This window comes from Coloeus monedula (genome assembly GCF_965178545.1).
Source record: "Coloeus monedula genome assembly, chromosome: 10".
Classification (NCBI taxonomy): Eukaryota; Metazoa; Chordata; class Aves; order Passeriformes; family Corvidae; genus Coloeus; species Coloeus monedula.
The window spans coordinates 21,317,846-21,341,377 of record NC_138790.1 but is presented as its reverse complement, the minus strand read 5'-3'; the positions used below and the strand labels follow the sequence as shown (position 1 = coordinate 21,341,377).

The window sequence follows — 23,532 nt, the reverse complement described above, 5'->3', positions numbered from 1 at the left end:
AACTTGTAGACTGAAAAGCTCTTAATTAAGAAGTTTTTCATCACACAGAAAGTCAACTATTTAACTTAAACAGAAGCACACAGTCTTTTCAGGAAAGATTAAGGAAAGCAAACATGAGCATTTAACTTCTTACCCAATAATTGAACACAGTTTTTGTCACAATCTTATGTCTGATTTATGATCCTCTACTGGATCTGGATGTTAAGCATACGAATGAAAGCCCACCATCTGGCCCAAAATTTGCAAGATTTGATGATTTTGATAAATTGAAAATCTCCTTTGAAAGCTCTCATGTAGTGGTTTAACCCAGCAGGCAGCTAAACAGCACAGAGCCAGTCACTCACTCCTCCCCAGCTGGCTGAGGGAGAGAAATGGGAAAAGAAATATAAAAGTAAAATTATTAATTGAGATTAAGACATTTTAATATGACAGAAATGAAATAATAGCAATAATAGTGATAAAAAAATGAGAATATGCCAAACATGTGGTGCACAGAGCATCTACTCATGCCCCCATGTCAATGCCCAGCAGTTCCTGAGCAGTGACCCCTGTCCAGCTTCCTCCCAGGTTACATGCTGAGCATGATGCCATAGGGTTTGGAATATCTGGAATATCCCTTTGGCTTGTTGGGCTCAGATGTCCTGGCTCTGTCCCCTCCTAACCTCTTATGCCCCCCCCAGCCTACCTACTGGTGGAGTGAGGAGCTGAAAAGTCCTTGCCTTTGTGTGAGCATTGCTCAGCAACAACTAAAAAATATCAGTGTGTTATCAACATTATTCTCACCTTAAGTGCAAAAATTAACTCTATCCCAGCTGAAATCAGGGCACAAATTATTCAGAGCTAATTTTGACAATTCAGGTCCTCCTAGCTTTATGAAGGCAGGGCATTTTTACATGAGTCCGTGACAGAATATTGCAAGGGACATTCCTGTGAATTGTCAAAGATCTGTGGTAGTGAATTAGCCATTGCAAAAGTTACTCTGTCTTGTGTTAACAATATGTTTTAAGAAACCATCTGAAATTTGGGCTATTCACCCAGTGGGCCTTAATACCTCTCCTAAATTGCTGTATAATTGCCAAGACAGATGCTAATGACATTAGGTTTGTTGAATCCTTCTCTGCTTAGACAGACTTTAAAAGAGACTCCTCAGTTTGCTGAAATTCAGCAGAGAGTGGTTGCTGTCACAAAATGCTTTAGTAGGTAGGATCAGATGAGAAGAGGGATCTCAGTCTGCTGAGAACAAGTGTCCATGTCAGGAAAAACCTGTCTCCCTCTCTGACAATTGCAGGAGAGAGAAGAAGGACTGTAAGAACACAGCAGTCAAACTAGAGGGGAAGAAGCACATTTACTGCACTAATAAATCTCTGTAATTTATAGGACTGGGATTAATTTTCTCTGGCATACAAGTGACAGTTTTGTTCTCCTTTCCATGCCAATAGAAGAGTGCAGGCAGTAATTAGAGTTTTACTGCTTCCGAGAGGCACAGAGAGACAGGGAAAATTTAAATTTTTATGATCACTAGACATTCAATACTGCTGGGATGTCTGCTGGGTTGATAGAAGCCCTCTCTGCTGAGACCCTGCATTTCCCAGTGGAGGAGCAGGATCAGATGTCCTGCATTTTTGTGAACCTGCTCTTCCATATCGAAACTCTAGCACTTGTTGCATGTGAAGAACTGGAGTTCACAAACTTAGCCTTATATATTTGGGTATGAGTAGCAGGAAAGAGGCCAAGCAAAGGATCACCCTAGCTGTCTAGTTTTCTGCTAACCTGTCCATCAAAGCCTTCACTTTTTGTAGTGTGGTAGAGTTTAGGCACTGTAAAATCCTACAAATGTATAGCTGTGGAAAAAATAAAATAAGTGCTAAACTGAATGAATGATGAAATTGGAATATTAGGGAGACTGGGCTATACATGGTGCAAAACAACTGTATCATATAACCATAGAATCCATGATATCTAAATATTGTCCAGTGATTTCTAAAATGCCCAGGACAGTGTCTATATTAAAAATTCAGAGATCTCATGTCTATTGTATTGTATCTTTCTGAAGAAAGATCTTCCATAACAGCTTCTTGTAGCAAATGTCTGGAGAGCATTTTGTGTTGTGCCACTCAAATATCTGAGTTTGATTAGAAGATTTCATTTTAAAACACTTTTCAGTAGTCCTACTCCCATCAGCTGCTGCATGCCGCTGCCACAGTATTGTGGTCCAAACCTTGCCAGCACAAGCACTGGAATCAGTAATCAAACTTGGATCTATGGTATGTGCTGCAACCAATAGACCAGGCTTAATTAGATCATTTTTCATTTTTGTTTTCAAAAGACCCAAAGGCAGTAGTGCACATTACCAGCTAATGATCTCCAAATTTGCTGTTTAAAAAATGAAGGTGTTTTCAAATTCTATGAGTGTGAAATGTGTGAAAAGTCAGAAACAATATAAATGCCTTTTTTCCCCAGTCTGGATGCATTCTTGTTTCTGTTTAACCATTTCATGCCTACACTTCTATTGCTTACCTGCTTTCAGTAAGTATTGAACAACTTGAGCAGACACCAAAAACAAGAGTGGCAAAAGCACTTGCAACCACTGAGCACTGGGGCTTTTTCTTTTTATAGCAGTGGTGGATTTGCCTATTTGCTGACCTGCAGGTATGCAATATCCAGTAGAGATGCAAGATTTAGCTTCATATTGCTCAGCAGTTACACAAAGTGCACCTTCCCCAGTCTGGAAACAAGGCTTAGTTTTAAAAAGTAAAATATTTTAATCTTAGTATCCTTAGTCTTAATTTTGGTGAGGTAATAATTTAATTTGGCCATAACAAAAATCAGTGACTCTTATGCATCCTTAGTTCCTATCCACTAAAATCCTAAGCATGACTTAAAATATGGCAACACAAATCATTAACCAGCCAATGTACTCTGGGATCAGAACTGGACTTCTAAGTAGTTAGTGTTGCATGAAATATCCGTGAAGGATTGCTCACAAATGAATTCCCGTCCACTGCTCTATCATACACACCTTGCCTGGCACATCAATCTGCCAATCTTAAATCCTCCTTTAGTCCCCAGTGCCATTTGAGCATCTCTCAGTTTTTAATGTATTCAGCCTCACAGCATCCCTCTGCAATACAGGAATGCTGCTATTCCATTTTTAGAAAGGAAGAATACAGATGCTAAATCTGAGGAATGCAGACACCATGTCTGGTGCTGAGAGTACATGCCTCAGAAATGGGGTCTGCACTGTAGTTGATAGATGCTTCTGCTCTTGCCTCCTCCCCTCCAATTTCTCCTGTGGAAAAGGAGACAGATTAGGAGCAGATGTTGCTGTTTGCTCACAGGCTGTGACTGTGATGATTCTGATAATTTAGTCTGGTGCTCTGTCTTGTGTGGGCTATTGGACTTCATTGACTGAAGGAAGTTCTTGGTCCAGAGCATGTTTTATTTCAAAAAAGCCAAAAATCCACTCAAATTTGAAGTTGCTAATGATGCAGAATTCATCTGCAAATCCCTTCCTATGCTAAACAGACTGCAGCACCATTGGCGCAAAGAAGCACATCACAGAATTGAGGCTCTCCAAACCCCTCTGTCCCTCCATTGGTAATAAAACACCCTGGGTTGCCAAGTTTAGCATTTCATCTGCCTTCAGCTGTCATGGGAAGAAAGAGGGGGAGCAAGGCTCTTTCCATCTGGCACTGGTTGCATGTTTTTGGACTTCGGAGATCAGCAAACAGCAGAACACATTTGTCTACCCTGAAATGCAACCACATGCTCCAGCCTTAATTATAGCCTTTAATGGGTGCCAGCCAGGCTGGGGTAGCACAGATCTGTCCACTTTGGGTGAGCTTGTTGACTGATGCGTGTCCCCAAATTCATGATTCCTGCTCCTGCTGTCACCCATTCATGTTAGTTCCATGATTTTCACTCCAAAGTACAGCTTCCAATCCCACTTGCACATTAAATTGTGCTGATTATATTTTCCCTTTACACACAGACCCTCAGTTCAAATTGTGTCAAATTTTTGTGGTGATGTTATTAATACTTGAAAACATGCATAATAAAATTCTGACAGACCTTGAATTTAAGTACCTCTTTAGGGCTTCATTTTACTTTCAGCACTGCCAAGCATTACTTGTACAGTGAAGAGTCTGTCAGCTCTTGCATTTCTAACCATCATCCTTCAATAATTTAAAATGACTGCCTACCTGGCTATTGAGGACCTACTCTAATGGGAATCTGCTCCAGATGTTTATCTGTAAAAGCTTTGGCGTTTTCCATGCTAGGATATACATTCATATAGCCTTCCATCAGGATCTCAAATAATATTCTGGTAAAAGTAGTTAAGGGTTTGAGAGTGCACAGAATGATCCCCTGGTTTGACAGATAGGAAAACAAACAGAGAGAATTTTATTTGTTTGAAGCCTGATGGATGCAGGCTGTATTTTAAAACAGAAAATATCTGAAACTCCTAACACAAGCTCAATAGTTCCTTAAATAGTCTCAGTACATCTAGTTTTATATCTCATTTTAAAAACGTGCCAATAATGCATGTTTGCATATTAGGAGTAAGTGCACTACTTTATTAAATGGTAGTGCATCTACAAGGCACCTGATGGATTTGAACTGAAAGGTCAAATGATGTTAAAAGGCTTTAAAATGATTAAGAGTAGCAATGATTGGTACCATGCTCTACTTAAATATTTTCAACAAAAGCTTAAGGAAGAGTTACGCACACACCCACATAACATTCTATGGAGGGCACACACAGGTTTGGCACTAACCAGCCTAAAAGTTTTCCACTGTTTTAGTAGAAGTGCTGTTTCATGTTCAAAACCCAAGATTTACTTAACAATCTGCATCAGGCTGCCACAATTTTTTATGCCACATCTAGAAAAGCAATGCTTGTGACATGGGTGCTAAACTAATTATCTTTTTGTGTGAAGTTGTCTTCAGGTAGGCTTTCTTCCTTTCCCATTTTGGTTGTTCCCTGCAAATTATGCTTGTTAAGTCACGTGGCCAATTAACATCAGCTTCCAATGACTGAAGCTATAATTATGTTTTGTTATATATGACAATTGTGACTGATATTCACAGCCAGAGCCAGTTCCCTGTTGTGTGATGTCACAAACCTAGAATAAAAGCCCTATTCCTAAATTGTCTGTAACACAATTAAGATGAGACATAAAAAGTAGATGCAACAAATGCTAGAAAGGTACAGAGGAGATAATAGAAATAATTACATGAAAGTTAATGTATATATAATATAAATAGGATTATTCTCTGCTGTACAATAAGGTCTACTTAGATGTTTTATGAACTAGCAATTTAAAGCCAAACAAATCACAGCACAAGATCAAAAATGATCTTCTGTGTGGCTGAAACCAGAACTGAGTTGAAATTGAGAAGGATTTTTAACAGTGCTATCCTTGTATATGTCTTTGAAAAGATGAATGTGTCCATTTTTAATTAAAGCAACACTTAATAAAAAGCAAAAAAAAAGTGCAGAACACAACTAATTTAAATCAGCCTATAAATCCACACTTGGCAGAAATGCCATATTTTTACCTAAAATCTTCAGGTTCAGAATGAGCTACAAACACCAATAACTATTAATCTGCATATGAAAGTGTAACTACAGTGTCCTGAGACCCCTCCAGCACATGCACAAAAAGGATTGACATCAGCCTGTAGGAAAAAATGAAAGATGTATCATTTATGGTCAGGTTTTGAAAAGTATCTGAATACCAAAAATGGCAATTATTTACTTCATTGAGTTGGACACTTAACTTTGATAGTCCGTTTTGAAAAGTGCATCTTTCTGCCACTTTTATACCAATACAGATTTTTATCCTCACAGAGTATTACCTTAATTCTTCCTCCAGTTTAGTTTTAAAGGATGAGAGTTTTCATGGAGGAACGTTTTAAGGTAGGAATCAATTCTTGATTACAGTCTGATATTTTTGCTCTCTGTCTTTGGTCTTATAATTTCATAAGCTCCATTGCTAATAACATATGCACTTAAACAACACTCTCCCAGCTGAATATTTGCACCTTCAAATATTCCTGGCTGTAGGCTGCAACTGATATGAAACCACTGACCAAAATGCAGTGATCTTTCTTCTTCCCATGAAGAGTTCCATAGCTTTTGTATAATCCATAGCCCAAAGTCCCACCAGCCTCAGCTGAATGCTGCATACCCTGACTGATGTCTCCAGCACTAGATTACTGCCCAAGACACCCAGAGACATAATTTTTCTTTTGTAGGAGGGATTCCTCTTAAGACTGATGACTTTGGCAAAGTAGCATGAGGAAAATTCATTCTGCACATCATTTGCTTTGACATGGCACAGAGGCAGAGCTGAAAACTGGCCTTCCTTTATCTATATTATCTGTAATCTTTATAAGGATATTAGTAGTAGAAAATAACAGTATTGTAGAGACAGAAATTACTCAAAGAATAACTTCTTTATATATGAGATTTTATTCATGAATATGTGCTTCCTTTCTCAGATAAAGGACACCCGTTCTTTTCTAAATATCCCAGCATTATTTTCCAGATATACAGGCCAGTGCTACCAACATTTCATTGCTGTTCACGGTTGGTGCTCTGTAATTCTATGTAATTTTAATTAAAGAAGAATTCTGAGACAGTCTCCCCCTGTGTTACCATCAAGCATACAATTAACTGTGTACAATTTCTGCTGGGTACAGTCACACAGTGATTTCAGATTAATAATTTATTATTGCTTCCATATTTGTATCCAAAAAAAAAAAAAAAAAAGGCAGCATAGATTAAAAACAAAGCATGTACTGAAAACAGTACATGAATTTGGAAAGACTTTTTCCTCAGTGTAGATTTTAAACCTGAGAAGGACATAACTCCATCCTATGGACAATGAAGATAAATAATATCTGTAGCTTTACACTCCGAAAGTCACATGTTGGAAAGCCCTCACTAAAAGCTCAATCAAGGAGAGCAATACAAGCAATTTCATGCACAACCTTTCATCGTCTTTTTGGTCCTCAATAAGTGATTGTTCTAGTTCTTCCAATATTGAAGATCCAATTTCTGATCTTGACTGTTCTGGCATTTTCTTCAAATTAGAATCAATATCAAAATAATAGCAGCAGTTGGCTTTCTACAAACAGACACATTTGTGCGGATGTTTTTCAGCGAATCCCAAAAGCAGGGCTCTTACTGTAACTGCCCTCACTACTCCTTGCAGTGCTTCAAAACAATTCTCACAGAGAGCTTGCTTGAAAGTTTCATAACTAAGATCCTTCCAAATCAAAGGAATAAACAATACATCTGAGGTTTCTTCAAACGCTGAAGGGAGCAATCAGGGAAGTCACTTGAATACTGTTATGATGACAAAAAAAGTGCCTTTGAATCGGAATATTCAGAACAGTTGCTCACTGGGAAATTTTCCTATGCTCTCTTGCTATTGTCTTTCTTGATTTTGAGGGACTATTATGGCATGTTATGATTTGGGTGGTGGAAGAGATGCAGGAACCCAGTAAATGAGATCAAAATGCAATTCAGTCAGATGTTACAGTTTAAATTTACAACTAAGCTGATTTATTTCCCGTCCAACAGAAGAACCCCAACTTTTAAAAACAAATCACTAACTGTTTTGAATTGATACTCAGGAACAATTCTCCTCATGAGGAGCAGCACTGTTCATGTATTCAAAATTTTGTTCTGAGTAGATGCATCCATTTGCAAATAGGACTGTTTGGGGGTGGAGGGATACCTAAATCAAAACTCAAAACAGTGTGACAATATCTAATTTTGTTGTCGGAGAGAATGGCAGAGCGTCTAACATTTTAAAACTGTTCCCTGCCTTTGATGTCACTTTTGGGAATCTTACAATTTTTTTGAATACAGGGAGGGCATTTATCAGTATTTTTCCAGGCAGTTATTTTTTCAAATATTCAGCCCTTTCCATGATTTAGGAAACTAAGAAGTACCCATGCATCTTAACCTTCAGGCTACCCAAGTTATCAATAGTCTTTATTCAAGGTCTAAGTGTTAAACAACTTTCAAGTACTTTTTGAGAACTCAAATTTCAGACCCATTCAAAGACAGCTGTTTGTACACCGTTTTTACAAATCAGTGGACTGGAAGAAATCAACAGTTTTATGTATGAGCAGAAATCTTGTTTATCTTAATATGTTGGATTTCCCTTAGCTAAGTGAACAGAAAGCTGCACTCAGCTTTCAGAAGTGTTCTGCCAAAACGAGTTCACACTTACGTTAGTAGACATTATGTAGAAGACACCCAATTCAGCAGGATCAGAATCAGAGCAATGTCTCACTGCATTTGAGCAAATGTGTTACCATTTTCAATTCCTTCTTGCTTTGCATAGTGTTTCAAAAATAGTTTTAGTTATGAGCAAGCCACAAAGAAACACTTATGCCCACCTGCCCATTTCCTTATGTAAAAGATGTTGCTTGAGAAACACTTCGAGAAAAAAATAACCTCACTAAATTAAAAAAAAAAAAAAAATATATATATATATATATAAAATATTGCATATTGCATGTATCTTCTTTGGTGCTTTCTTGAGATAAAATGTGTCTTAATATTTTTTCCAGACATTCGGGACAGTGGGGGACCTAAGCCTGTGATGGTGTATATTCATGGAGGGTCCTACATGGAAGGCACTGGAAATTTATATGATGGCAGTGTCCTAGCAAGTTATGGGAATGTGATAGTCATCACAGTCAACTATCGCCTTGGGGTACTTGGTAAGAAGCTTTCAGCTTTCCACTAATCCCTGCTATCTGCAATGCAATTCATATTACATGTGAGAGTGTACTTTAAAAAAAAAAAAGGCAGAAGAGCAACAACAAGTATTTTTAAATTTTCTTTGTCAAATATAAGGTTTGTATTCTGGGGATGAGATATAAAGACATGGCAGGTATTTTCTGGAAGAGCCTGCTGTCATGCTACATGAAACAGGTATTCCCATTGCTGAGCTGTCCAGACAGAAAAGTTTCTCTTTTCTTTTTTTTTTTTTCTTTTTTCTTTTTTTTTTCTTTTTTTTTTTTTTTTTTGTTTTATTTCTGTGAATAACACTAATGCTTTAATTCATGGACAGCTAAATGAATTTTTTTGAAATGTTAAGTCATAGAGGGTAGGGTTTTGTATTGGAATGAAAAAGACTAACTTTAGGGTACCATGCTTTTTTCATGCTTTGAAAAAGGATGTTTTGAAAACATCTTTTTACCTGTTTGTTTTGAGCTTCATTGTGGTTTTGAGAAGTGTCATGGGTGTCATTCAAATACCTCTAGTATTTCTTTTCCAGATAATGAATTACAGAATGAAAGAGTAACCTTTGGTTGTTTCAAATACATTCAATAGAATGTGCTCGTGCTGTTGGTAGAGGTGTGTGGTCTCCCTCTGGGACCTTTTATTTATGGAAAACAAATTCCTCCCCTATTTGCTCAGTGTAGTCACATGCATGATAAAGTCCACCAGCTCTTGAGACAATGTGATTTTTGGGGGGTTTTTCTGCATTGACTGTAGGGTGGGTGTTTCTGCATATTCTACCAAAATATTGCATGCTAAGACTCCTGAGAGCAGGAGTTGGATCCTGGGATATTATGGAGATCAGTACAGTAACTTCAGAAGACTTATATAGGTATAAGAATAAGTGTAAGAGTGTTCCCTGTAACATCTGAAGGGGTGTGACAGACCAAGTGTCATTCACAGCAGAGAGTTTGTTCTGAAGACCAGTCAGCTTTATTTTCAAATATCACCTGCTCTGGTTTACTTTTGGGTTGTCGTTCTTTTGTTTGTTGTTGCTCTGTTCTTGGTGTTTTGAATTCAGTTAGCACAGTCCCCAAAAGCCTTGGTTCTGCTTTGCTCATCTAGGTAATTTTCTTCCAACATTTTCATTTTTGTTAAAAATTCGACATACTAATTTCAGGGGGAGGGAATGGATTTTGACTTTAGATTTTGAAACTTATTCTACCACAACTGTTTTACAAGGAATTGAATGACTTCCAGAAAGATCATAACTATTATTGTCTGGGCTTATTTCCGTGGTACTGGAAACTTCAGTCATGATGTACCACTTTAAGTATGGAAGCTCTGGTATTTTGTATGGTTTTCTTCCTCCTGTTTTCCAATTACGTGATGACTTCAAGTCCTGGACACATATTAGTACAGCAGTTAATAAATAATCTGTTACCTGTGCCTCTAATCAACATTTCAGTTTGACACCAGTGCCTGTCTTTGATGTCTCAAACAACATTTCTCTGTATTATATGCCAGTATAAAAGAAAGTATCTATTATCTGAAAGGGCTGTTTATTTTTGTATATTATTTAGTTTTATTCCTCAGTCATTAGTAATTGCAGTGTTTAAAAGGGCTAGTGGCTTGAAAGATGAAAATTAATACACTTTTGTTGATGATAATGGTTTTTCCACTTCTAAATTAACACTGATCCCTGAGGTAACCCACAGCTAACATCTCACTGAGCTTAGGAGGATTTAATTTTTGTTCATGCTTTTGTGATTCTTTGGGCTTTGTGGTCTTTACTGAGCCTCAAGGGTCAAAGAGCTAATTTTGTTTTAAGTGGGACCTATTACAGTAAAACCTCTAAAATTCACAGCAGAATCCAGTGATTGGTATGAATGCTTGATATTACTTTCAAACCAACTAAAATAACCCTGTGTCAGGTTTGCAGGGTTTTCTTAGTAAAACCAATGCTGTTTATGTAGAACTCATACACATCTGTTGTATTTGGTGCAATGCCTATCTGTTGTGCATTAAACAAATAATGATGATGTATCATTAAATAGGTAGTGGAGAAACACAGCAGCAAAAAAAAAAAGAAAATCAGAAAAGAAAGTTCGAGCAGTTTAAGTTTTCCCTGCCTTTCTTTCTTTTCTGATCTACAGATACCATCAGTGTAGGACTTTGCACAATTGTAGTAGATATCAGCTTTTAAGTTTGATGTGTTGAAACCCTTGTTCCTCCTTGTTCCAGGAGGATGTTACCCTTTGCAGTCACATTGAGATATGGTTTTATGAAAATGTAGGTGGAAAATTCTCAACTTCCCTTACCTGATCATATCCCACGAGGTGAGAGGTCCAGCTCCACTGACTGGCGTCTGTGGGATGCTTGGATCTCACTTTGCCACTGTGTAAAATGCCTGGCTTTACAGGCAGAAGGAATATTTAAAGAATTATTTATCACAGGAGAAGATGTAGGGACAAAATAAGGTCTGTCTTCTCCTTTTCATGTGACCTTTATTGGTCTGGTTTCTTGTATCAGTCTTTTGTGGACATATGTCTTTATTTAGGTGATCTCCGTGAGTTGTCTGCCATTGTTTCACCAAGATGTTGACTTTTCTTAAATGAATAACCTGATAAATCACTATCATTCAATAAATGTTTAGAGCTGCAATAGCAACATTTTCTTCCAGATCAGTCGTGATGGGACTGGGGATTTTGACATTAGGTTTCTCACAGTACTGCTATTAAGTACACAGTAGACAGATTTTGATGCAGTTCAGATTATTTTTCTGTTTATTCTGAGTTGAAAGATCCTTTGTTTTATGGACTAATCTGCTCAAGGAGTTGCATTTTGTGGAGATGCAAGATTTACTTCTAAATAAATCATTAGAAAATGCTTAATAGTGAAATCCATTTGGTAAAGAGAAAACAACAACAAAAACTAAAGAAGGACGGAGCAAGTGCATTTAAATTACAAAAAAACCAAAACCAAACCAAAACTAAAAAAAGCACCAACAAAATAAACCAAACACACAATCCAGAAAAACCCCAAAGCCCTGGTGAGTTCCCTGGGCCAATTTTGTCTTTCAAACAAGTCTGAGAACGAAAGTCTGTTAGAAACTGTCCTTAGATAAAGATGATGGAAAAGAGAACTGTTTGCCCTGGGAAACTGGGGACTACTGAATAAGAAGCCATTTGAAACAGACTATTTATGTCTTCTTTAGATTCTTTTTCAATGCAAGTCTTGTGCAAGCAATTTCACCAAGAAGAAATACTGCAGAAGCAGTCTAATAGCCTTGAAGGACAGTGCAGATATATTTTTATGGCTTCTCTTTGGGAAAGGACAAATATGAAGTTTGGATTTTAAACTCAGCTGATTTGTGATGTCAAATGTTTACTCAAAATATATTCACCTGGTAAAAAGCAGGAGCATTTTATTTAATTTTCATTAAGAAAATGAAAAAGATTTATAAAAGGAGTCTATTCAATGTCCAGAAAAGATCATGATCGACAGATTTGCCAGTGCTGTTTTCTGTGTTCTTTCTTATGAAAGGTTTATTTAGAGAAGGAGAATGCTTTTGGTCACCATTGGCTACTACTGCTTTTGATTTCAGTAGCAGAGAGAAAGGAGAGAGCTGGTTTATGCTAACTGGGAATTTGTTTCTTCATTTTATTAATTTATACTCTTTGCTCTTGATTATCTTTAATACACAGGACTTTAATAAAACTTTAATAGAAAATAACTCTATTTTTATTGAAGGTCACAAACTGAATTGGGAGAAGGAATAATGACTCAGAGGAAACTCTGTGTTGAGCACTGCTTTAAATTTCCAATTTTTACCTCTTGAAGAGTCAGTGGTTGTCCCTACAGAAACAGTAAATTGTCATTCCAAGGGATCTGGGTCAAAAGGTGTTAATAAATAAAAAGAAAAAATGGTCTGTATTTTGTATTTTCTGTTAGGCATTCTGAATAATGTCTGCATTAGGAAGGCAAACATTCTAAATTTTTAGATCAAAATTCATGTTACAATGGAAGCACACCCATGAGTGAGATTGTCTTCTTTATGCCTTCTTTAATTATATGAAATTTTCCCTTTTGAGGGAGGTATAGGAACTATTACTGTCATTAAGTCTTGCATTTATACTGTCATGCTCTAGTTTGAGAATGTTGACTGGGATTACCGAATAGAAAACACTTATCCAGGTGTTCCACCACTTCGAATTTTGGGGGGGTTTTTTGCCAGTTAGTACTTTTAATGTTACAAGTAAAGTCATTGCAGCAGACTGAAAGCTCTGCTAACATTATTCAGTACACTATTTCCCAAATAACTGCACTGAAATCAATGGGGCTCTTCAGTGCAGGGCATCCCCTTGTGACAGAGCCTGGTTGCCTGTAATTTGAAGTGATGTGACGAGGAACGAGGGTAGTGGAAAGGCATTTGCTCCTCTCACACAGAACTGCTTCTGAGAAGAGCTGTTCTTAGAAGTTTGTTGTGTTTTGCAGCCCAAAAGTCCCTTTTTCAGCAGTGTGTTGTGTGAGCCAGCTGTGCTGGGCTGCAGCATTCATGCCAAATAAAACCCAGATTAGTGACAAAAACCAGAAAAAGCGAAAAATACCATCACAAAAACCTTTTCTTAACTTTTTTAGTTCCTGTTGGAACTTCATGGGTAATGTAGTGACAGAGGATGAGTCTTATTAGGCCATAAAATGTTTTGTTGCTGTGTGTCTGGGTACCAGAAACCAGAACCAGAAAATACCTCTGGTTCGAACATGCATTTGCTGCTGTGCAGAATGATGCCAACCTGCAACCTCTTATTGGCCAAAGAGGTACATGGAATGTAAGGACACAGCCCTGTAGTAAGTGTTGGGCCACCTGTGCCATGCCCAGAATTTCTGCCCTCATCCATCCTGCTCTCAGCAAGGAGCTGCACATTCCCAACAGGCCAAAAAAAAACAAAGCACAGCCTTTCCTTTATGATCAAGTTTATGTGCATCAGTGCCGTGGTAATTCCAGAATGCAGCCAGGTGAAACTTTTCACGGGATGAAGAATTATCAGCTGACCATTTGCAGGTCACAGAGATGAGAAAATATTGTAATGAAAGCTGCTTCAGAGCAACATGGAAGTACCTGCCGATTTCTGGAGTCTAATTCCATTGGGATTGACTAGAAGGTACTTTCTTGTTTTGTTTTAATAGTTTTCTCTTTTCAAATAGAAGAACATACCATAATTTTTCCCATTGCTTTCAAATTAGATCTACTTCTTTCACTGTTAATCTGATTTCTCAAACTGATTTACCCTAATTTTGGTAATTATTTACTTTGTATTGTTTCCATAGTTTGGATGGGGTTTTATACTGCCTTGCTCATCTCTTTATTTTGACAGCATGGTAACACTAATGAAAATATTGAAAAGAAGATGTCTGTAAAATATGATTCAAAATAATGTATAAAATTTAGATATAACCCTTTCAAAAATTGCTTCATATCAGATGAAAAAGCTTTGGTCAACTTCATAAAGATATTGTGATGAACTAGTGTTCTGTTTCACTTAAGTATTTTTGCAAATACAACCTATTATGTTCTAATTCTGCAACCTGGAGAGTTGTCTCTCCTGAAAAGAAGCCTTTTCACTTCAGTAAAAGTAAGCATCTCATGGCATAGTGGCCATTCAGTGAAAGTAACAGTGCAATAAGAAGGTTTATGTTAGTTAGATATCAAAGGAGATAAAAAATGTACAAAAGACTCTTTTTCCTACATTGCTTAGACTGTGGGGTTTTCTTTTATAGTTCACAATTTAATATCCAGTAAAAGTGGGAAAATGTTTGATCATTAGCTTTGGTGACAAGCACATCCATTATCTTTTTATGAAACCTTAAAGGTACTGTCAGGAGATGGAATTTTATTCCAGCTTTGCTGCACCTCTAAAGGGTCTCTGATGAGCCTTACTTCTATTATCCATTTCCTAACGTGTTTGAGTAAAAGTGATAGATGAGCAGAAGATTATATATTATTGCCTAATTAAAAGTACATTACATTGAAAGTAAAGATGGAAAATTAATAGCAAAACACATCAAAATGTGCAGTCAAAAATCATTCAAAGTTTCTGAAATGGAAGAACATGCAGGGAGTGTTAATCTATAAATACTTTTAGGGACCCCTGGCAGCTTCATAACAGTTTTCCTTTAGGTATAAATGAAATTTTAATATTTTAGGATTACGCAGTAGAGAGAGTGTCCAGAAGGCCTGATCTGATCCCACCTTAGCCTGGGGCACCACAGAGTCTTGGTATGAAGGCCTCCAAATGAATTTGATTCTAGATAAATAGAAGGAGTTAAGATAGAAGGAGTGCTGCAGTTATCTATTCCCCCTGGTGCTGTACTTAACAAGGACTGATTTACACATACTTAGAATTCTAAAAATGTATTAGACAATTCTTATTTAATACAGCAGGTAACCTCGGGGCAGCCCAGTTTGCAGGAGGCCCAAGCATGGCTCATCTAGATTTGCAGTGTCCTAATTTCATAGGTCCATTAATAGAATTAGCATTCAAATCTCAGACCTGCTGTAATTAATGATATTTTAGTGGTTTGTTTGGGGTTTTTTTGAGTTGGTGCCAGCCAGAGGGAGGTGGGGTATGCAGAGAAAGGAAGATTGCCACACTTGAGTCTGTACCACCACAATGACAAAATGGGTGTGTGGTAAACAATGGGTTATTGACTAGAGGTGTTTCAAGGGTCAACTGCAGAGCACAGCAGGCAAGATATTTATGAAATGGGAACCCTGAATAAACAGTACACTCTTAAAATGAACCATTTCTTTTCTATTTGTGCTTTTTCTAGCACAGCCAATTGACATTATCCACCTGCTCGGATAGATGCATACACACACCCGCTTCTCTATTTTTTAGGGCACAAAGGCATCATTTTATTTGCCATTGAATAGGTTTCTATCTTGGTACAGGTAACTTTTAAAAAACATGTTTATTCTGATGTTTTTCACTAGACTTCTTTTCTGGTACACAGAAAAATAACAAGTAACACACTTTATTCATTTTGGCACAAGAGCAGTTTGTGTCACTTCTGTCAAGACATATTACTTTTTGGTAGGATAAATTTCCTTCATCAATATTTAATCAGATAATAAAAGTATCCCAGTTTTTCCAAATAGCAGATTTATCTTTGAGTGCATAATAAACTTCAGCATGATAATATTTGCAAAATAGGAAAGAAAAAGCGCTCACTGAGGACAAGTTATAAATACCTTCCTGCCTCAGAAAAAAAAATCAAAATCTTTGACCCTATTGTCCTACGTGATGTTATTTGTAATTTTTATCATCTAGCTATGTGTAGCTACCTTCACTTTGCTGTAAGTAATATCTGACTGAATTATTTTTGCACCATCACTGAGCTCCTTTCAAAACCTTTAATCTGCTGTATTTTTAATGTTTCAGCTGTACAATAGTACCTGTATTTTACACTATACACTATCCTAAGCCTTTGGTTGTCTTGTGATGGGAGACTTTGTTGGGAGCCACATTTGGCCCCATCCTTAGAAGCAGACAGAATTTAGGCTGCTCTGTCTTTGCCAGAATGCCAAACTTCCCAGGAAAGGATCTGTCTGACTGTAAGCCAAGAGCTGGGGATAAATTGGGATTTTTATGCAATTTGTATCTCACTGCAGATCATTCCCGCACAGAAATAATCCTCTGATTTCCCAGCATTCTGTTTTTCAACCCAAGCAGAAAGACATCAAGAAATACTCTGCAGCTCAGCATCTAAGTCAGGTCTGTGCCCAGCCTTGGTGGGTCGGGAACTCTGCATTCCCGAGTTTTATGCAGCTGTAATTCAAGCCCAGAAAAAAAGGTGAATGAAAATTCTTTCAACATTTATGATAGAAGTAGCAGGACAAGTAGACAGAATATTTCTAAATTCCCAGTTCACGGCATTTAATTACATATATTGAAATAGTTTTCTGAAGCTTAAATTAAGCACTCCTGTGTACTGTGGGGCTTTGGAAGCAATAGATATTTTGACAGGGATTTCCATTGCAAATATTGCTCTCATTTCTCACACATTTCAATTGCATAAAATTCCTCATTTTATGGGTTTTTCGTGTGCAAATTAGTTTACATATATGGGTACTAGCTCAAATATTATTCTGATCCTTCCTTGATGTAGTACCCCACGATATTTTTGAATCAGATGAACAAGGTCTGTATTTTAAAGTTGTAAAAGCACTTTTTAATGGTCAAAAAGAGTAATGTGAACAATAGCTCTAGAGGAACAAAACTCTCTTGGCAGCAGTACTGCAAGAGAGAGTCCTAAATTTTTTCTTCTATTTAATGTGTGATCCATGTGTAAATGGCTGCCTCAGCCAACCTAGAAAATGCTACAGTAAAAATGGTGCAATTTGTATTACCTTCTAGTGGAGAATATATAGAAGACTGCATTGATTGATACACTGATTTCTTATATCCCAAGATGTACTGGCAAATAAATAATATTTTGGCAAAAACTGCATTTGAATACATTATTACATGAAAAACTGCTACATGAAGGTCTATGAAAGGCCAGAGGAAATTATGTATATTGGTTAATATCCTTTGTTAAGCAAAGTATGAAAACTGCCTTCCAGCAAGTATAAATACTAGATACTTATGTATTTGCAAAAGTATTTTGAATATATCTTGTGTTTTACATGTTGCAAGCTAAAAATATTTTTGAGAAAAGAAAGATGACTTACGTACTTTAATTAAGAACTTGAAATCTATCCTCCATGTTTTAGGGTGGTTATTACTTCAGAAATAAATCTTACTGGCATTTTTCTTTGTTCTGCAGTAATTTTTCACTATTTTTTCAAGATCCTTATGAAATAGAATGAAAGAGAGTTGAGAAGTCTTTGTCTGGGTGACTCGGTACACATCCAAGAATTCTACTGATTTTAAAAATCATTTTTGCTGTGGTTTTTTTGTCGGTTCTTGGATGTTTGTTTTTATGAAATCTCCCTTATTCATTATAATTTGTTCATTTTCTCAAGGCTTTCCACCAGGATTTTGGTTGAGGGGTCTTAAATTTCCATAGGTATGCTGACAAATTTCTTTACTATTTATTTTATTACTGAAGAATGAAGTGTTCAGTACAGAAGCACAAAATATTAAAAGAAAGGAGGCAGAGAACCATATAACTCCATATAATTTCAAAAAGATAAGGCAAACATACCCCCAGGCTGTTTTGTTTACTTAGGTTCTAATATCCCATGAGTTTGCTAAGCAGTTATTTGTATCCTATTACTCATTCCAACAGGAAACACACAGGGTACTGAATTTCTTCCCAAAGTGTTTGTTTCCATCCCTACTCTTCAGTATAATTTATTGCACATTAATTGATTTGCTTCAATGACTGGAATTTTCCTTTCAGCTCCAGGTAAATGCTGTGTCTCCACTGGAGATGGGTTTGCATTTCATCTGTGAGGCTTTCCTAAAGCAGTCACACAGGGGGGTGTCCTTCACCGAGCCCTGTGTGCTGAGGGGCCAAAGGCCATGAGCTTTCAGCTACCCGTGAGCCATATTAATGACCCTGTAAAATGCACTCCTGAGCACCCTGGTGATAGAATCACTCACTTTACTATTACGTGCCTCTTGAAAAACGTTCTCTAAATATTTTCCTTTTGCCATTATACAGTCCTTAACTAGGATGGCTAAATTATGGTGGAGTGAAAGGGAAATGTTCACATTAAAAGGAATATTAACTTTCTTTCCACCATTTTGTTCTGGTCATTTACCTCTCCTATGGGGAAAGACTGGGACAATTGGGTTTGTTCAGCCTAGAAAAGAAAAGGCTTCAGAGTGACCTAATTGTGGCCTCCCAGCACCTGAAGGAGCTACAAAAATGGAGACTTTTTACAAGGGCCTGGAATGAGAGAACAAGGGGCAATGGCTTCAAACAGAGAGTAGGTTTATATTAGATATCAGAAAAAAATTCCCCCCTGTGAGGGTGGGGAGGCCCTGGCACAGGGTGCCCAGAGGAGCTGTGGTTGCCCCATCCCTGGAAGTGTCCAAGGCCAGGCTGGACAGGGCTTGGAGCAACCTGGGATAGTGGAGGGTGTCCCTGCCCATGGAGGGGATGGAACTGGGTGATCTTTAAGGTTCCTTCCAACCCAAACCATTCTATGGTTCTATTACTTAAGATTTTCTCTTTTGATACTTCATGGGCTTGCCCATCCTGTGTGTTCAAAGCTTAAAGTCCTTTTCATCACTGGGTTTCTCCTGTTGTTGTAACTGATAGCTCATTTGCTTGGATTTTGGTTATCATTAGGTTCTTGAATTACTATTAAAGATAACCTAAAGTGGAAATGTACTCACTATTTCATTTATTTTCTTTCTGATAACAAATCATTTGACAACTACCTTGCTAGCATAGAGCTTTTCTAATGTGGGTTGCCTCCAGCTGAATATGTGCTTTAAAAATGTTATTGATAAATACAAGATATTACCTGCATTTTCCAGCAATCACAAAATTCAACACCTATGGTAGTGCCTGAATTTCATCTTTGCAGTTTTTTCTGAGGTAGATGCTATAGAAGTAATGATCACAATTTCAAATTTAAGGTTCTATTTTTAAATGGATTTAAAACAATGCACACATTTCTTTTCCTTTACCCCTCATAAGCACATAATGTTGCTTTTTTATCCTTTGAAAGTTCTATATAGTTGTTGGCTGGTTTCTTTTTATAAATATTTCATAAGTAGTGTTTTGATCTCTGGTTCAAATTCAGTCATGGCAGCAGATGTTCTTGATAGGTTTCTTTTGCAAGTACTGTGTACAAACAAATTTACAAACAGGAGTATATTCAGTAGGTGTAGTGGAACTGATAATATTGAAAAAGTATTATGAGGAATAAATTCACAGTTTTAAGCTTTTTTTGTTTCCTTGAGACATAAAAAATATGAACAAAAAATATCATTGCTTGGCTATAGTGTATCGGAGATGCAGCTGAGAGTTAGAAAAAAGTCTGGATCATCTTAAAAATGTTGAAAAAAGCCCTTCTCTTGCAAACAATGTTGTCTTGCAACCAGATCCAGTTCCAGGCTATCACAGAGCAGCTCTTTGTGCAAGGTGGTGGCGAGCAGCTGTCATTAGGAACCATCAACTTTGCTAGAACCGGATCTATTTTTACCAGGACTAAGCACAAACGGGAAATATTAGGTGTTTGTATCAACAAGGTTTTGCATCTGTAGAACAGCCTGGTGCAGTGTCTCTGAAAGAGGTGCAGGTTTGATTTCTGCTGCCTTGAGCACCAAAGAAAACTGGGTCCATGTGTTTGTTTCTCTCTCTCTTACTCCCATTCTTCTAAGCACCTCTGTGGCTCACTCCTGCAGTCTGCAGTGTTCCAGAATGACTCTGAACGAATTCTGGATATTGCATTCAGAGTATGTGAGTCTTGCTCTGCTTTTATATTGTTCCCTTACAATACTCCAACAAAATAATTTTGAAAAATGAGCCCAAGAGGGTTTATTTCCCATTAACAACTGAATGCTGGCATTTGGATGATGGAAATAGGTAAGTTCCTTTGTGTGACTGTACAGCTGAGAGCTTTTGTCATGAGATTGTGCTTTTCATTTACACGAGCTCTTATTCCTCTGCTGCTAAAACTTTTTTAGTCCTTTAAAAGCTTTTCCCATCACATTCTCTGTATCTTCTCAGTGTTTCCTCCCAGGAGATCTGTATGATTTAGGTAAAGATAATCGATCTCACTGAAAGAAACAAAATTACTTGTGACGATCAATGTGTGCTAACAGTTACTTGTTGTTAAAGTCATCCTGCAAAGTTGCAGAACACAGCAGAAACATATTCAGAACGTGGTTCTTCTCCCTGCCAAGCGAGCAATATGCAAAAAGCCAAAGAAAATTAAAACAAACTTGTGAAGGAGTCTGGCTTTCACTAGCTTCAATGTGAATTTATAGAGAATGAGGAAGATTTAACAAAACAAAATCCGACTCTTGGTGGCATCTAGCAAAAGGACAAGTGGCAGTGGGCACCAAGTATAGAGGAAAGTCCAGAAATAAAAGCCTTGTTTATTCTGAGGGTGGTCAGATGCTGGATCAGGTTGCCCAGAGGCTGGGGAGTCTCCAGGGCACAGAGTTATTCAAACCCCACCTGGACACAGGCCTGAGTAACCTGTTGTAGTTGACCCTGGTCCAGCAGGGGAGATGGTGACCTGAAATCTCCAGAGGTCTCAGTTACCTCAAGGCTGTGATTCTGTGATCTTAAGGCAGAGCAGTGGGTCCTGAGTACTGTGAGAGGGCAGATTAATTATTCTCTAGACATCTACCTGGTCTTTTAACTCCTGATTTTCTTTGTAAGCCTTCTCTCTGCATAGTCTGGGCTCTCCTGAAAATGAATTAGCCCATTATAGTTGTCTTAGGCAACAAATATGCTTTTCTGCAAAGCACTACTACCTTTTTTTGACACCAGTAGATGTATCAGCTACTCACATGTGCTATGGTTTCAGCCTGTGGCTCATGGGCACAGAAGGGATTGCTCATTCTGCCATTCCAGTGGAGTAAACTGGCTCTGTTTTGACAGCCTGGCAGTGAGAGATAATGATCTGTCTCCTGAAAATTTAACCAGGCTTATGTCCAGAGCAGAGATGCAGAACCATTTTCACACCTAAGCCTTTCCAGGTCTTTTGGTAAACCCTGCATTTACTGTAGCACTGCCCAAGAATTGAACAGGGGGGTGGAGGTGGGTGAGAATCAAATGGTCACAGGTTAGATCAAGTGAAGTCTTATGCTGTAGCTTTCTCAGCTGGAATTTGGGTTTTTGGGAATGGAGCTCCTGATTTTAAGGAATCCTAAAGATTGCCTGCAAGTTTTAAGACAGTGGAAGACTACTATTTCTCTCCCTTCTTTGCCTGTTTTTCATCTTAGGAAAGGATCCAGTGTAAGCTGGGTGTTGAATTGTTCTAATTTGGTGACATTTACTTAGGTTCAGCCTCCAACACTGGCATCCTGGGGGTTTTTTTCTTTGTTTTTGTCATGCCAGAGTGTTTCCTCTGTGCTGTCACTCATCTCACTGCTCCTTTTCCAGACAATTTGGCAATTTCTGAGGACATATTTTTTCACATCTCTTGACACATATTGAAAAATCACAAGTTGATAAAGACCAATTTCTTAACTAAAATCTGCCTGTGCTACAGATGAATACATCACTTAGGGTACATTAGTGAAATTCTAAAACCTTACTTTTTGGAAGCTGATCATACACTAAAAGCAGCAAAAAGGAAAAAAAAATTAAATTGCCAATTACAGCTAATAGCTTTCTGCAATTGACATGAATAAAGCAGATTGAAGGTACTTTTAAAAGCAGCTTCTCAGTAAATCCAAGTAGTGAAATGTTTTGGAATGAAGCAGTTGCAAAAAGGAGGTTAAATATCCTGTGCTTAACAACTTGCAGAACCTAGAGATCTGTTTTAGAGACATCTTTGGGGATTTCTCTGTAAGAATACAACTGATAAATGGGTGTGTTTTCCCTTGAGAGTGTTTACATATATCTTATATTATTCGCTGCATCTCCTTAAAAAAGAAATTTACAACCCAAAAATTTTAGTTTAAAAAGACAACAAAAAAATATAACTCAATGCTAGTGATAAATCTTATTATTTCATTAAGTGTTTTCAATATTAGCAACCCTTTAACATCAATATTTCTAAGGTGAATCGAACAAGATGAAGTACTTTTTCTGAAAGCTGAAAATGTATTTTGTATATTAAGTCACTCATTTTTCAGAAGGAATATTATAGTAGTTTTAAAGATGGAAGAGTTTCAAGAAGAGCAAAGAGCTTGTTATACTCTGATAAGTAAAGAAGTAAAACGACTCACCAAAACAGGGCTTTCTGAGCATTTTTTATATATATATATATATTTCTCAGCACTGTGTAAAGCACAGATGAAAGGTTAAGAGAGTAATAAACAAAGCTGGAATGTGATTTTGATGGGTAAGCTGCACTTTGATCTTCAGACTATAAAACACTGCTACCTGGGTCAGAACTAACACTCAGCAGGACAAACAATCACTTGTTTGCCGCGCTATAAAGTTCACAATTCCTTTTTCTGTGCCATGCTAGCAAACATTCTGTGCCACTAAAGGCAGGAAAGGGAGAGTGTAGAAGTTTTAGCAATTTGTGTAATTTAAAGCAACTTTAAACATGTGCTAAAGTTTTCCTTAAAGTTCTCTGATCTTTATCAAATAGCACTATAGGAATGGATTTGCAGCAAATACTGAGCAACTTTAAAGATCTTGAAAATACTAATAATATATGAAATTGCTTAAAACCAGGCATGAAATTGTAGGTTGTGTGATATCTTAAAAAAGAACTGCTGCTTTTATTTCAGTTAGACAAGACTGTATTTCCTACTGCACCAAACTGTTCTGCCTTATGATTCCACAGAAACATAGAATATCCTGAGTTGGAAGGGACCCACAAGGATCATCAAGCTCCAACTCCTGGTCCTGCTGAGGACAGTCCTATTTTCCATTTTCTTCTACTCACTCGTTCCTTGAGAAAGATATCTACTTCTTTTTAAGCTTCTTGGTTTCACTGGTATTTTTCAAGCACAATTTACTGTGCTCTCAGATCTGAAGCTGTGCCATTCCTGTCCCTGGAATTGTTCAAAAAGAGGTGGAGCTGTGGCACTTGGGGATGTGGTTGAGTGGTGAACATGGCAGGGCTGGGTTTATGGTTGGACCTTATGACCCTGGAGGTCTTTTCCAACCTTAAGGATTCT

At 37.5% G+C, this 23,532-nt stretch overlaps 1 protein-coding gene across 5 annotated transcripts in view; it reads left to right on the top strand.

Annotated features, from left to right (window-relative positions):
• Positions 1–23,532, top strand: part of NLGN1 (neuroligin 1) — a gene marked incomplete at both ends in the record, with an annotated part of 296,234 nt that overhangs the window by 97,037 nt on the left and 175,665 nt on the right. For all 5 annotated transcript variants that reach the window (XM_082287928.1, XM_082287927.1, XM_082287926.1 and 2 more), the window contains one exon: positions 8,596–8,748. In XM_082287928.1, coding sequence (XP_082144054.1) covers positions 8,596–8,748 — 153 coding nt within the window. The remainder of the gene's footprint in view (positions 1–8,595; positions 8,749–23,532) is intronic.